Below are 13,974 nucleotides of genomic sequence, written 5' to 3'. Positions count from 1 at the left end.
AGACGCTTAACAACTGAGCCACCCAGGCACCCCTCAATATGATTGTTTATTTTGGTGTCTGTTTATTTCTGATTTTGCTTTGAAATTTCCTCCTAGTGATTTTCAGCTAAGTTTCTTCTTTTTCTATTTCCCTGTGGTGTCATGTTAAGGGAAGAAACAGTAGAGGGGCGTCTGGGTGGCTCAGTCAGTGAAGTGTCTGCCTTTGGCTCAGGTCATGATCCCGAAGGCAGATGCTTCACTGACTGAGCCACCCAGGTGCCGCAGTCGTGCTATTTTTAAAAACATGGATTTATTTCCTGTACAGAGAGAGAGAGAGAGAGCTCCCAGAGAGGCGGAGGGACAGTGGGAGAGAGAGAATCTCAAATTCCCCACTGAGCGTGGAGGCCAACATGGGCTCCATCTCTCTACCACGAGATCATGGCCTGAGCTGAAATCGAGAGACCCTTAAGCAACTGAGCCACCCAGCTGCTCCTGATGGTGTCATTTTTGACACTCATTCTGTTAACGTGTAAATTGATAGTATTCCCTATGTTCAAATACCCTTGAATTCCCGGAAGAATCCTCACTTGTTTATGTTGTCAAATGGTAAAGTGTGCTTTTGATTCAGTTGGCTGTACTTTATTATCGACTTTGCCGGAATCTTCCTCAAGGTGGTAGCTTGCAGCCTTTCCTTCTAGCAGCTCTGCTTTGGCTTCGATAACCTGGTAGTGCTGGTGTCACAGAGAGTGTTCTCAGCAGCTCCCTTCTCTTTCCTGCTCGGAAATGTTTGAGGAGATTTGAAGTAGTTTCTCATTTTATATGTGTATGAATTATCCAGTGAAGTCTTCTGGCCCAGGAGTTTTCTTTGTTGGGCGTTTTTTTTAAATTACTTTTTCCATCTACTGAGTAGTTGTAGATCAGTGGAGGTTTTCAAAAATATTTCTTCAGGATGGAGTCCTGGTTGGTTATATGTTTTTCGTATTTTTTGGTATCTGTTTCTTGGCATAGAATTATGTAATGTTGCCTCATAATTATTTTTATTTCTATGGTATCAGTGATACAGTGTCTGCTTTCAAGGCTCCTCGTTTTAGTTGGTCTTCCTTTTCATTCTTACTTAATTTACTTATAGGTCTATCAATTTTGAGTTTTGTTTTTTTCTGAAAACCAAAGCTGCCTATTGATATTTCCTTATTTTTGCTAAATTCTATTTTGTTCATTTCCGTTTTATGTTTAAATTTCCTTTCTTCCACTGGCCCGATGGCTCGGTCAGTTAAGTCTTCGACTTTTGCTCAGGTCATGATCTCAGGGTCTTGGATTGAATCCCATATTGGCTCCCTGCTCTGATGAGAATGTGCTTGCCCTCTCCTTTGGGCATCCTCTCGCTCATGCTCTCTCTCTGTCTCTCATGCTCTCCCTCTGTCTCTCTCTCAAATACATCTTTAAAAAAATTCCTCCTTCCTCTTCCTGTGGGCTCAGCATGGTTTTTCCTGATTATTTGAGAGAGCGGAGAGGATTTGTGTTACACCATGATGGTACTACAGAATTATCTGTTTACCAATGAAGTCAGTATGTTGTGTGCAAGTTTATGTGTCCATGGAGAGATGAAGTCCTGATGATTACTTCTCAGCCATGTTGCCGATGCTCTCTGGTTGATTTTATGGTTCTGTATTAAACGTCATCATGTAATCATCTGAAGGTAGCAGCATGGAATGACTTGACTTTTCTGTTATTCAATCTTTCAGCGGTATCTTCACATGGCAGCCTGAGCTTCCACCCAGAGCCGTGCAAAGAAGCATCATTTCAAAATGTGTCAATGGGTCATTATCAACATAGCATCCTTGAGAATGTACACTTAACAATAGACTGCGATCATGATTGTAACGGATATGTCCAAATTGAGAGTACTGCCCATAACAAGACTCTTACTTCCCAAGATGGCAAAGGATATGAAATATTTTGTAAAACCTTCCTTTTGAAATCCACTCTTTCTGCAATGCAAAGTGTTTGTGTAAGCAAAAGCTCCAATCAACTCTTCAAACGTACATATGCATGGAAAGAGAATGTGGAAAATCTGGAATGTTACCTAGTCCATGCTGAAAATAATGATTTGAACAGTGTTGAAAAGAGGACTGGATTGGCCTTTCAGTCAAATATTTCTAAACTTCAGAGTTTTCAGAATGAAGAAACAAGTGCTAAGTGGGGTCCACTTGAGAAGTCCTTCACCGAGCATTCAACCCTAGAAAATTATTGTAGCATTTTCAATGGAGACAGAGTTGCTCAAGGCAGTGAGTGTCAGAAAACGTTTGATCAAGGCTCAAATGTTAATAAAGATCTGAGGACTCATTTTCAAGAGAACCATTTCGAACATATTAAGTGTGTGGAATTCATTGATGCAAGATCCAACCTTATACATCACACTATGCATATAAGAGAGAATCCTTATAAAGGTAATGAATGTGAAAGAGATTTTAACCAGTCCTGCAGCGAGCGATCATCAGAGAATTCATGTGGGAAAGAAACCATATGGATATGATAAGCCTAGGAACGTGTCTAGTGAGTCATCCAGAATACGTATACGTAAGACAGTCTGTAGTGGAGAGAAACCTTACCAATGTATAGAATGCGGCAAGGCCTTTAAGCAGAAACGAAACCTTAAAAGCCATGAAGGACTTCATACTGGAGAGACACCTTACAAATGTGAAGAATGTGGCAAGGCCTTTTTCCTCAAAAGAAACCTCACTAGACATCACAGAATTCATACTGGAGAAGAACCTTACAAATGTAAAGAATGTGGCAAAGCCTTTCAGCACAAATCATACGTTAATGTCCATGAGAGAATTCATACCGGAGAGACACCTTACAAATGTAAAGAATGTGGCAAAACTTTTAAACAGCTCTCACACCTTACTCAGCATATAAATACTCATACTCGAGAGAAAATGTATAAATGTAAAGAATGTGGCAAGGCCTTTTTCCAGAAAACAAACCTCACTAGACACCACAGAATTCATACTGGAGAGAAACCTTACAAATGTAAAGAATGTGGCAAAGCATTTCAGCAGAAATCATACGTTAACATCCATGAGAGGATTCATACTGGAGAGACACCTTACAATTGTACAGAATGTGGCAAAACCTTTAAACAACTCTCAAACCTTACTCAGCATATAAATACTCATACTCGAGAGAAAATGTATAAATGTAAAGAATGTGGCAAGGCCTTTTCCTACAAATCAAGCCTCACTACACATCACAGAATTCATGCTGGTGAGAAACCTTAAAAATGTAAATAATGTGGGAAGGCCTTTTTCCAGAAATCGAATGTTAGTAACCATCAAGAATTTATAGTGGATAGAAACCTTACCAATGTAAAGAATGTGGCTAGGCCTTTAACAGGCACTCATGCCTTAGTTAACATCACAGAATTCATACTGGAAAGGAAGCTTACAAATGTACAAAATGTGGCAAGGCCTTTAAGTAGAATTCATGCCTTACCGTACATTACAGAATTCATAGTGGGGCTTGTCTTAACAAATTTGAAGACTGTGAGAGAATTTGGAAGGACTGTTGAGCCCTAACTCCACATCAGCATCATAGAGTTCATACTGAGGAAAAATACTACAAATGAAAGAATGTGACAGACCTCTATCTGGAAGTCATAACTTGCTGAATCTCATCGTTAATCATACAGGAGCAAAACTGTGACACGTCAAGAAAGCGGCAAAGCCTTTAAGTGGAATTCAATCCTTATTTGGTATCAAAAATGCACTCTTGGTTCAAGATGTACAACAATAATGAATGGGGAAAGACGTTGTCTTACATTTTAGAAATCATGAGAGAGTTTAGAGAAGAAAAGTAAGTTGAAAGATCAAACTATGTAGAAACAGAGAAACATATTTAAAAGCACATCAAATGTCCAATATATGTCAGAGTATTCACAGTAGAAGGCAGTATGTGGTTACTCACCTCAGATATTACCTCAGAAGGCATAATACAAAGTTAGTCAGATAACGTGTATGCTATTCTGCTTCAAAGATGGAAGGGAGGGGTATTTGCATGGGTGTAATTGCAGTGTGCGTGTGTTTCCATTGACCCCATACGAGATCTGTGACTTGGGAATATCACTGTGTTTCTACTCTCACAACTCTTCAGAAAATTCACTTATTCCCAGTGGGTGTGTGAAACTACATAGGTGATTGTTGCGTCAAGGATAAGAGATTCCCTTCTTCCTTAGGTGGGATCCATGCATATCTCTCTTGCATGGAAGAGGAAGGACAATAGAACATACGGTATATGAAAGAAATCTAAATGAATATTCTGTTTGTGGTTCTAACATTGATATAGGTCATCATGAAGTGGGTATTCAGAACGTCATTCTCCGTTTATTAGAACTAAAACAATTTGTGACTGTTACAAATTAAATGTTTCTAATTGGTCTTTAGGGAAAAGAAATGGCAGTCCAGTCAACTGTGATTCATGTTCATAATAGTAATCGTGGGAAAGTATGAATTGATGTGGTGGAAATGAAGAAATCCACAAAGATATCAGAGAAGAGCTATCTCTTTCGTGAAATGAGATACGGTTGTACATCCAATTTTTAAAGAGTTGTCGGAGTTGTGAAAGTGTTTTAGTATGCAAAAGTAAGCTGGTAAGAAGTTAAAATAGACTCCTAGATGATGTCTTCTTTAAGCCTCATGGTACTCAGAAAATGAAAAATGTAGTAGTAGATACAGAATGGGGAGGGAGAAAATAATCTAAGTATACCCTTTCAGAAAATCATCAAATCACAAAGATAGCCAATGAATAAGAAAGAGTCAAATAATTCTACACAGCCAGAAAAGAAGAATGACAGCAGTAACTTCATACTTGTGTTGTTCCTTGCTTTACCTACAATGGGACTAAGTTCTCCAAGACAAAGATACAGATTGCCTGAATGGAAAGAAATACAAGCCCCAAAGGTATACAGGCATCAGGAGACTCACTTCATTTTCTTAAAACTATTATTTTTTTTTTCATTGAGTAAGAGAACAGAGAAAACGAGAGAGCCCGAGACGGGCCAGGGTCAGAGGGAGAAGCAGACTCCCTGATGAGCTTGGAGCCCAATATGGGACTCTATCCGGGGACTCCTGGTTCATGACCTGAGCCGAAGGCAGACACTTAATCGACTAAGGCACCCAGGCGCCGTCACTTCAGCTATAACAACACAGTCAGAGTGAAAGTGCAGGTGTGGAGAACGATATTCTATGCAAAGGGAATCCAAAAGAAAGGCAGGACAGTCACGCTTCCATCAGTCAACGTAAACGTTAACCAGAGACAGTAGTAGAACATGGCAAAGGTCATTGTAAAATAAGGGGCTGACTTTGTGCCGTGTTTTTAGTTGTATGGTTTTGGCAGAATGTCAAGAAGGATTTTCGCCCATTTTGGTTTTGGAAGTACAGGGTGAGGAGGAGGATGTCACTTGGGGAACTTACCATGTTCAGTATAACACCAATGTCCTTTAATCTTGGTGGTGACAGTCCACTTACCTCAAAACGACTCGTTACTTTGAGAACCACTTCTCTGTCTTTCTAGGGTTAGGAAAAAACAGCAGTGGACAACAACTTGAGAGAGACCTATTGCTTTCAGATTCTGACGTGTATGGAAAAACAGGTGCAGTGAAAATCTTGGCTATTGACTGTACCAAGTAGCCGGTAGTTTCTCAGACATAACTTGTCCAGGCGCATAAATGTGTCCCACAGTATTCGGTTGCCTACCATCTTGCTGTGAAACATTGCATAGTGATGCATTGGGGGCAGGTGAAGCCACAGGGATTAACGGAGTCCACAGAGTGTGGGGTTTGGGGGAACAGCCACAGGGGAAGAGGACAGAACTTGTGTTAGTTTTCTAGGGCTGCTAGAACAAATTAGCACAACTGGGGTGCTGAACAAGCTCCCAAATTCTGATTCTCACTTCTGGAAGTTCTTAGGTGGCTGAAGTCATGCTGTTGGCAGAGCCACACTTTATCTCTGCAATGGAGTCTTTCCTCTTTCNAAAAATGTAGTAGTAGATACAGAATGGGGAGGGAGAAAATAATCTAAGTATACCCTTTCAGAAAATCATCAAATCACAAAGATAGCCAATGAATAAGAAAGAGTCAAATAATTCTACACAGCCAGAAAAGAAGANGGTTTGGGGGAACAGCCACAGGGGAAGAGGACAGAACTTGTGTTAGTTTTCTAGGGCTGCTAGAACAAATTAGCACAACTGGGGTGCTGAACAAGCTCCCAAATTCTGATTCTCACTTCTGGAAGTTCTTAGGTGGCTGAAGTCATGCTGTTGGCAGAGCCACACTTTATCTCTGCAATGGAGTCTTTCCTCTTTCTGACTTCTGGGGACTGTCAGCTCTCCTTGATCTTCCTGGGCTGGTAGATGGATCTCTGTCTCCGGCTTCATCACCACACAGTGTTGTGTGTGTGTCTAAATACCCTCCTCTCATTAGGACTGCAGTGATTGAATTCGGGTTTACCTGACCCAGTATGACCTCATTTTAGCTTGACTACATCTGCAAAGATCCTGTTGCCCCGGGAGGTTACTGTTACGTGTACTGAGGATGAAGAGGTGAGCATGTTTATCTGAGGCATTCTGTGTAACCCACAACAGGGCTGAAAGGCGTAGGGAGTTAACTGTCACTGAAGGATTAAAGGGCACTACAGGTCTGAAGGTTGGGGATGGGTATATGCAGGGATATTACTGATAATGAGGCATATGTGTGTTGAGAGAATGAAAGGGTGGAGGAAAAATGGAGAGGAAGGGGATAATGGGTGATGAAATACTTGGCAAAAGAAGTTCAAAGCCACAGGTGAGTAAAAGGCAGACAAACCTTATTGCCTAGGAATGGTGAAAGAACATAGGGGTGGGGGGCACCTGGGTGGCTCAGTCGTTAAGCATTTGCCTTCGGCTTAGGGTGTGATCCCGGCGTCTGGGATCGAGCCCCACCTCAGGCTCCTAGCTCTTCCTCTCCTGTGTTCGCTCACGCACTGGCTGTCTCTGTCTCTGTCAAATAAATAAATAAATAATAAATACATAAATAAATAAATAAATAAATAAATAAATAAAATCTTTAAAAAAAAAAAAAAACATCAGTATGGAAAGGGGATAGTTGCTTGTGAGTAGAGGCCTGGGGGTGCTCAGTGTTCTGTGCGGAGATGAATGGTGGGGAAAAAAGTTGATGCCTGGGGAACATAATGGACACAGGGTTTAATGTGGGTGGAGGGGATGTTCACACCTGGGAGACTGGTAGGCATCAATAGGCTTAAGGGCCCATGGGAAAAAGGGAGCGTAGGGTTGAGCAAAATGGGTGTGGGCAATGGGGAAACTAAGGAGTCCTGGTAAATGATGGCTGAGATTCTGAGGGCAGTGGATATAAAAGACACAATAAATGGGCTGAAGTTATTAGAATGATGGGGTGGAGGGGAGATAAATGACCACGGAGGAGGAGGAAAGAATGGAAGATTCCAGGACAATGGATTTTGAACTAAGGGCTCTAGAATTAGGTGAAGGGGGGTTTACTGGTGTAAAAGTCTAAAATGCACAATATGAATGTGGAAGTGCGTGAGGAAGCCTAGAGGGGTCATTGGAGGGAGAATGCTAGGGTTCATGGATATTGACAGGTTGTGGAGATTCAGGTCACCGTGTGGCGTAGAGGCAGAGGGTGAGGACGGGTAGAGCTCTGGGTGATGGAGTTCCAGGAGGTCGCTCATTCATTCATTCTCACTAATTCCCTGATTTGCATTTGATTCACAATTCACTACCGTTTGTAATTTCAGTTCATGGGGCAATAATCACACTTAAGTAAAATAGTAAGCTTTTTGATGGAATACACAGGTAAAAGTGTGAATCAACAATGAGAGTTGATGTTTTCTCTCTCTGGGGATACTGTGGACAAGATGTGACCATGGAGAGGGCCCATATCAACAGGGAGAAGCGGGTGGATGCCGTCAACAGTCTCAGGACTCCTTGAGGTAGATTCCCTGCTAGAGGCTACGCAGACGGTGCAGTCCCTCCTGAAACCTTGATTTTGACCTTGTTGGACCCTAAACAGAACACCCAGTCAAGCCCACTGCAATTCAGATATAAAGAATAAAGTGTTCTTTATTAGCTCCTAAGTGTGTGAAATTGGTTATGGTAGAGAGAGAAAACATCTACACATAGGCATAACTTGAACTGTAAAATAAAAAAGAGACAATAAAAACTTGGAAAGTATTTAAATAAAATAAAAATCCCCCTTAGTTGTCCCTAGTAGTGATCACTTGATCTTTAGACGTAACAGCTGGTCAGTTTGAGGTCCCCTCTTGCAATTTCAGAGTAGATGTGAAATTCCATTTGACATTGTCTAAAACGCAGGCACTAAAATACTCTGGTGTTACTTCAGTGTCTGTACATATTGTCACATACTTCACTGAATGGTTTTCCTAAACCAATGCTATATGATGGCAGTGTTTTCCTGTTAGTATAAATGGATTTACTGCATTCCCATAACATAATTTCCCATTGTAATTAATACGACACCCTTGGAGAAATACCCCTTGTTTATGCACATACATACTTAAATGCATCTGTCTCTGGCTAGGACCCACATCATGAAATGTCGATCTTTGATTTGTACACAGGTGACTTAACTGTGTGCTTCTGGGACATAAGATTGTTGCACCGTCATGATTTTTTCTTTTTAAGAATGTTTATTTGAGAGAGAGCAGGATTAGGTGGGAGGGTCAGAGATGGGGAAGCAGACTTGCTGGTGAGCTGGGACCCAGAAGCGAGTCTCGAATCCAGGACCACAACATCCTGACCTGAGCATAAGACAGAGGTCTACCAAGTGAGCCACCCTGGCACCCTGTGACTGCGTTCTTACAGTGAGGAGACAATTGTTGACCTAGGCTTGCAAATTCAAACACCAAAACAAAACTAAGAAAGGTAATATCCTACCAACTGTATTTCCACTGTTAAGGAAATTACAGGGAAGCCGTTAGACTCCTGTGACTCTACTGTCTCTGTAGCATGTGCAAGCAGCCCACATGTTCCGTCAATGCACTGGAATGGAAGAAAAGGAACTCAACAGCTCCAGTCAACTAGGCCTTCCAGAAAGAAGGCAAGTGCTTCAGGTGCAGCCCAAGAGATAGTGGCCTTGCTTTCCTTCTGTAGTGTGTCTGTGAACACCTCACTGCAAGTCCCACATGTGGAGCATGCCTAACCATTTGAAGAGGGAATTTGCTGGTCAAAGTAAGTCTTGAAAATTTGAAGGACATCCGTTCATCTGTTACCACCACACAGGACCACGTTTCTTCTTGAGCACTTTCTCCTTTGGCCTAAGCATCACGCCCATGGTGTAAGAGGGTGGAAGACTCAACGTTACAGGTATCCCTGTCCCGCTCCTCCCACTTTTGCACATGCGCACAGAACACCACTGCTACTGTCTGACAAGAGACCCCAGACTTCACCCTTGGTCATGACTGCTCACTGCGCAGGGGTGGGAGTGTTTCCACCAAGTGCTGCCCATGCGCACGAAGGACTTGTGACACACACAGCCCCTTTCAGGGCCGCTGTTGGCCATCTTGTACTCCTCCCTTCACCACCTCAGGCCTCCATTGGACTGCCTCCAGTGGCATCGCAACCAAGCCTAGGCATCTGAGTTCCCAGTTTGGGCAAGCTGGGGCCAGAGGCTGTGGACAGACTAGTCGTCCCACTGAGCAACACTTTTATCGCACCCAGAGTTTTGGATGGCCTCTCCGGTTACTGCCCCTCCTGGTACCCAAACTTCGCACGGGCGCAGGAGGAGAATGCAGGTGAGCCCTTCAAGGTCCTGAGTCAGGCACCTGTTCCCACGCAGAGGACCCCGGAGCAGGTGGGGATCAGGGACTGGACGTCCACCATCACGCTGTGGAATAAGAACTCACAAGGCGCCCATCAGCCCCAGCTCTTCAGCGGACCTTCTGAGGTCCCTGGGTTCCTGTTCCAGACTTTGGGCCCTAATATTGTGCACACAGAGCTCAGCTACTCCAGAATTCCCAGTGGGAATAGTCCCTTTGGTAAAGGCGGCTGCCAGAGCCTCACACAGATTTGTCAGTTCAAATTCTCTGGAAAATGACCTCAGACCACAGAGCTGCCCTCAATGGCTCCACTGCCAATCCCTGATCCTCCCTCCGCAGAACAGTCTAGAGAACAGACTTTGTTCTCTCGGTGGCCCGAGTTGGCATTCCCACTATCCTGAGGTTCAGACTCAGATCAAGGACAAAAAAATACTTAGAACTTCTTTTTCAGTTTGCCTTTCTAGTTAAAACAGTGCTTCCAAGAGTACACAGAGCACCCCACCTTCCGTTCTTGGTATATGCCCTGATAGTCCACACATTAAAATTCACCAAATACATATATGCAGATGATGGATGCAGCAGATTTCCCTCAGAGTCTCTCACCCACTCTTCTTTCTCACTCCCACTCTGCACTCTCTGTATATGCCATCACATCCAACATTACTTTCAAGGTGACTGATGGTGAATAAGAAAGAAGGGAATTCTACTCCCACGGTGGCTCGTCCAGCATTCAAATCCTCCTGGAAAAAAATGAACATAAGGTATCCAATTCCCAGGGCTTTCAAAAGATTAACTTGCATCATGTATGTCAGATTTCCAGCACCGTGTCCTGGGCCCAGGGCCGCCACCTATACCTGGTGCATGTAGTAGGTGCTCAATACACATTCCGTTGATGCATGAGCACATCCCATTTCTCCCACACAGCCATGCATAGACTCGGCTGCCTCATCTAGTCCCTAACTGGCCTTCCAGGATCAGCAGAAAGTATCCTATTGGAACTGTTAGTAGTCTTCACTGGGCACTGCAGTATGTGTGGTGACACACGAAGGCTGGGTCTGAGGGACTCGGGTGTGCTCTTCTTTATCTAGCTCAGTGCTACTGGAAATGCAGTCTGTGGACAGGGACCTCGACGGTTGTTAGAAATATAAATTAGGGATGGCTGGTTGGCTCAGTTGCTAAATTCTCTGCCTCTGGCACAGGTCATGATCTCAGGGTCCTGGGATAAGCCTGTATCTGAGTCCATGCTCTGGAGAGTCTGCTTCTCCCCCTTCCCCTGGCACTACCCCTGCTCGTGCTCTCTCTGTCTGTGTCTCAGATAAATAAAATGCTTTACAACATAAAAACGCAAACTCATGGGTCTCATCCAGACCTAGGGATTCATGGTATCTGAGTATAGAGACCCAGAGTCTGTTTTTAGTGGAAATCCCAGGTGATTTGTTTGTACATGAAATGTTCACAAACACTGTTTAGAAAAGTCACACTCTGCTAGGGCTTCCATTGGAATCCCCTGTGTAGATTTTAGATCTACCATCTCCAGGGTCCCATCCCCAAGGATTCTGGCACTTTTAGCATCAGTTAGGTGTTGATGAAGGGGCCCAACTTACACTACGGTGAGCCCAGTGCAAACAGTGAAGCTCCCAAGTACCGTTCTGAGAATGGGGCAGAGAGTGGTCAGTGGGGAGGCCTTGATGGGTAGGGCTGGTCTGCATAAGATTTGATAGGGGAGGGTCAGTCTACCCCACATTCCTGATGTTGTACCAGGCTCTTTCTGTCTCCAGGAGATAAGTGCACTCAAAAATCAAAAAGGAATAAATCCCACTGGGGCCTCCACTGAGGATCTCCATGTGTGTACAGATTTTCACATGCCTCCACTAGCAATGGAACAGCAATCATTCACATAGACCCTCAGTGTCCATGGGGAGGCTTTTGGATTTCACCGTGACTGCCCTGGAAGACACTAGAACAGGTCAGTCCTTGAGGATGTAGGAGCATGTGAAGAATGAGACAGGAGCTGTCCCTCGGTTACCACCAGAGAATTAAAAGATGGGCTTTCAGAACCATTCCATTCAAGCAGAGCTTCCCAAACCCCATTTTAAGCTTCAGTTTTGTCCTTTGATCTTTAGCCTCCACTTGTGTCATCTGCCTCTGTCATCTGTATCTACCTGGGTGTGTGGCTACTGTCTCCTCTTTCTTCTTGTGCCCGGGGTCTTAACCTGTTCCAAAAAAGATGACGAGATGCACACTAGAGATGTCAAGATCTGTTGATAAGAAAAAGCATCATGACTGTTGCTGGAGATTCTTCAATTTCAAATCCAGCACCATGCTCGGTAGACAGTACAGAAGTTTATAGAATATTATTTCTCTAGATGCTATCTCGTTCTTTTCTTTTTTTTTTTTTTTAAGATTTTATTTTTGTCAGAGATCACAAATGGGGAGAGGCAAAGGAAGAGGGCAGGGGAAGAAGCAGACTCCCTTCTGGGCAAGGAGCCCAACTTGGGACTCGATCCCAGGACCCTGGGATCATGACCTGAGTCTGAAGGCAGATGCTTAGTAGACTGAACCACTGAGGCATCCGTAGATGTTGGTTCTGGATGGATGCTTTAGAATACTTATGAAGCTTATCCAATATTCAGCTCCTTAACTCTACTTGCCAGTACTAGTGAATCAGAAATAAGGATCAGCTATCTGATTTTAAGATGTGAGCAACAATACCTTATACTGTTCAGTTTCCAGAATGATCACTAAAGTGGAGGTTACAAATACCCTCAGTGAAGGGGAAAGTTAAAGTCGGGATGAAACATGAATACTTCCTTCCTTACTGCAACAAATGCCTGATTATTTCCTTGAAATGATGTCATTTGTCTTTTGTCCTCAGTTACCCTCTAGAATTTTAAGACATTGAACATACAGTCATTATATGATCCTTGCTTGCTTTTGCTAAAACTTAAAAAGTAATAAAGGAGAGAATATCTGTAACACAGTAATGAACAAAATGGAAACTTCCCAGTCCAGGACTAATTTAGAACCTTTATTTGCAAAGGCCAGGATCTCCAGGAAACAGTGGTGACAGCCTTTGTTTTCCGGGGGCCTCTAGCAGAGAGACCCTGAGGCAAAGGAAGAAACGTAACATCAGGTGTCATGAGACACATTGATACCAGGGTCCTGAAGCACATGGAAGGACTCATCACTGCTGTCATATTGTTTGGGGGGAGGGAGAAGAGGCAATCCTGGAAAAGAGGATTCTGTGTGGAAGGCTTATGAAGCACAGGATTTAATGATAAAAATAGCAATGAAGTCACTAAAATGTATAGTCCTTTACTCCCACGTATCAGATTCTGGGTTTTGAAAATTGTGAGCACCAGCCCTGAAGAGATGAAAGGAAGAGTCAAATCAGAATGTGATCGGTCAAATGTGTCCTGGGAAGGGAGGAGATCCCAGAGGCAGGCCAGACGTGCACACAGCCTCAGAAGGGGTTGGATCTGGTTTCGACTGGGGGGGAACTGGTTGTGGGCTCTGATCTCCCTGCCTCTGGGGTTCTTCCAACTCTGTCATTCCTGAGCCCTTCCAACGAAGATCAAAACAGAGTTCATAGTATTTTCATCAATGTAGTTTCTTTCCATTCTATTTCCTAAAAGAAAAGAAGAAGCCAACTCCAACAGAAATTTCTGGGACAATTGGATTAGAAAGCTTTTGTTAAGAAGAATGTGAACTAAATGCTATGACTACTTCTACTAAAAACTCTTTGGTCCATGGATGACCCATCAGGGGTGACACCTGAGCTCACGCCACACCACAGACAGGAAACTGGCCCAACTGATTCAAAGTCCCCCATCTACCCCTGTTCTTCCTCACAGTGATTCCAGAATCTTGAATTCATCCATGTACCCAATGGCTCTCACCTAACAATTCCTGGATGATTTGGATCATGACCCTTCATCTGTTTGTCTAGTGACCAGTTGCCATGGAAACAAGCAGTGTCTATCTGTTTGCATCTGTAGCCTTGCTCAGTGTTCTTTACCACAGTCAGAGGAGCCCAGGGCTACTCCCACCTGGCTACCCCGAAGGAGATAGCTTCTATGGAGGGAGGAGAGGGCCCTGGATGACTAATGCCTCTTTCTCTAAGATGGAAGGAGATTCAGATTCTTGTGCC

General features: G+C 43.5%; 1 protein-coding gene across 1 annotated transcript; it reads left to right on the top strand.

Annotated features, from left to right (window-relative positions):
* Positions 1 to 2,324: 2,324 nt before the first annotated feature.
* LOC105234369 (zinc finger protein 253) lies at positions 2,325 to 5,993 on the top strand. Its single transcript, XM_019793917.2, has one exon. It carries the CDS (start codon positions 2,430 to 2,432, stop codon positions 3,258 to 3,260), a length of 831 nt encoding a protein of 276 aa, XP_019649476.2. The 5' UTR covers positions 2,325 to 2,429; the 3' UTR covers positions 3,261 to 5,993.
* Positions 5,994 to 13,974: the final 7,981 nt, after the last annotated feature.

Source organism: Ailuropoda melanoleuca, chromosome 12, assembly GCF_002007445.2.
Source record: "Ailuropoda melanoleuca isolate Jingjing chromosome 12, ASM200744v2, whole genome shotgun sequence".
NCBI lineage: Eukaryota > Metazoa > Chordata > Mammalia > Carnivora > Ursidae > Ailuropoda > Ailuropoda melanoleuca.
Note: the sequence above shows the minus strand (reverse complement) of the source record. Positions and strands in the feature narration are given on the sequence as shown.

Coding starts and splice junctions, on each gene's coding strand:
- LOC105234369 (XM_019793917.2), top strand. CDS start 2,430: ATGAATGTGAAAGAGATTTTAACCAGTCCTGCAGCGAGCGATCATCAG.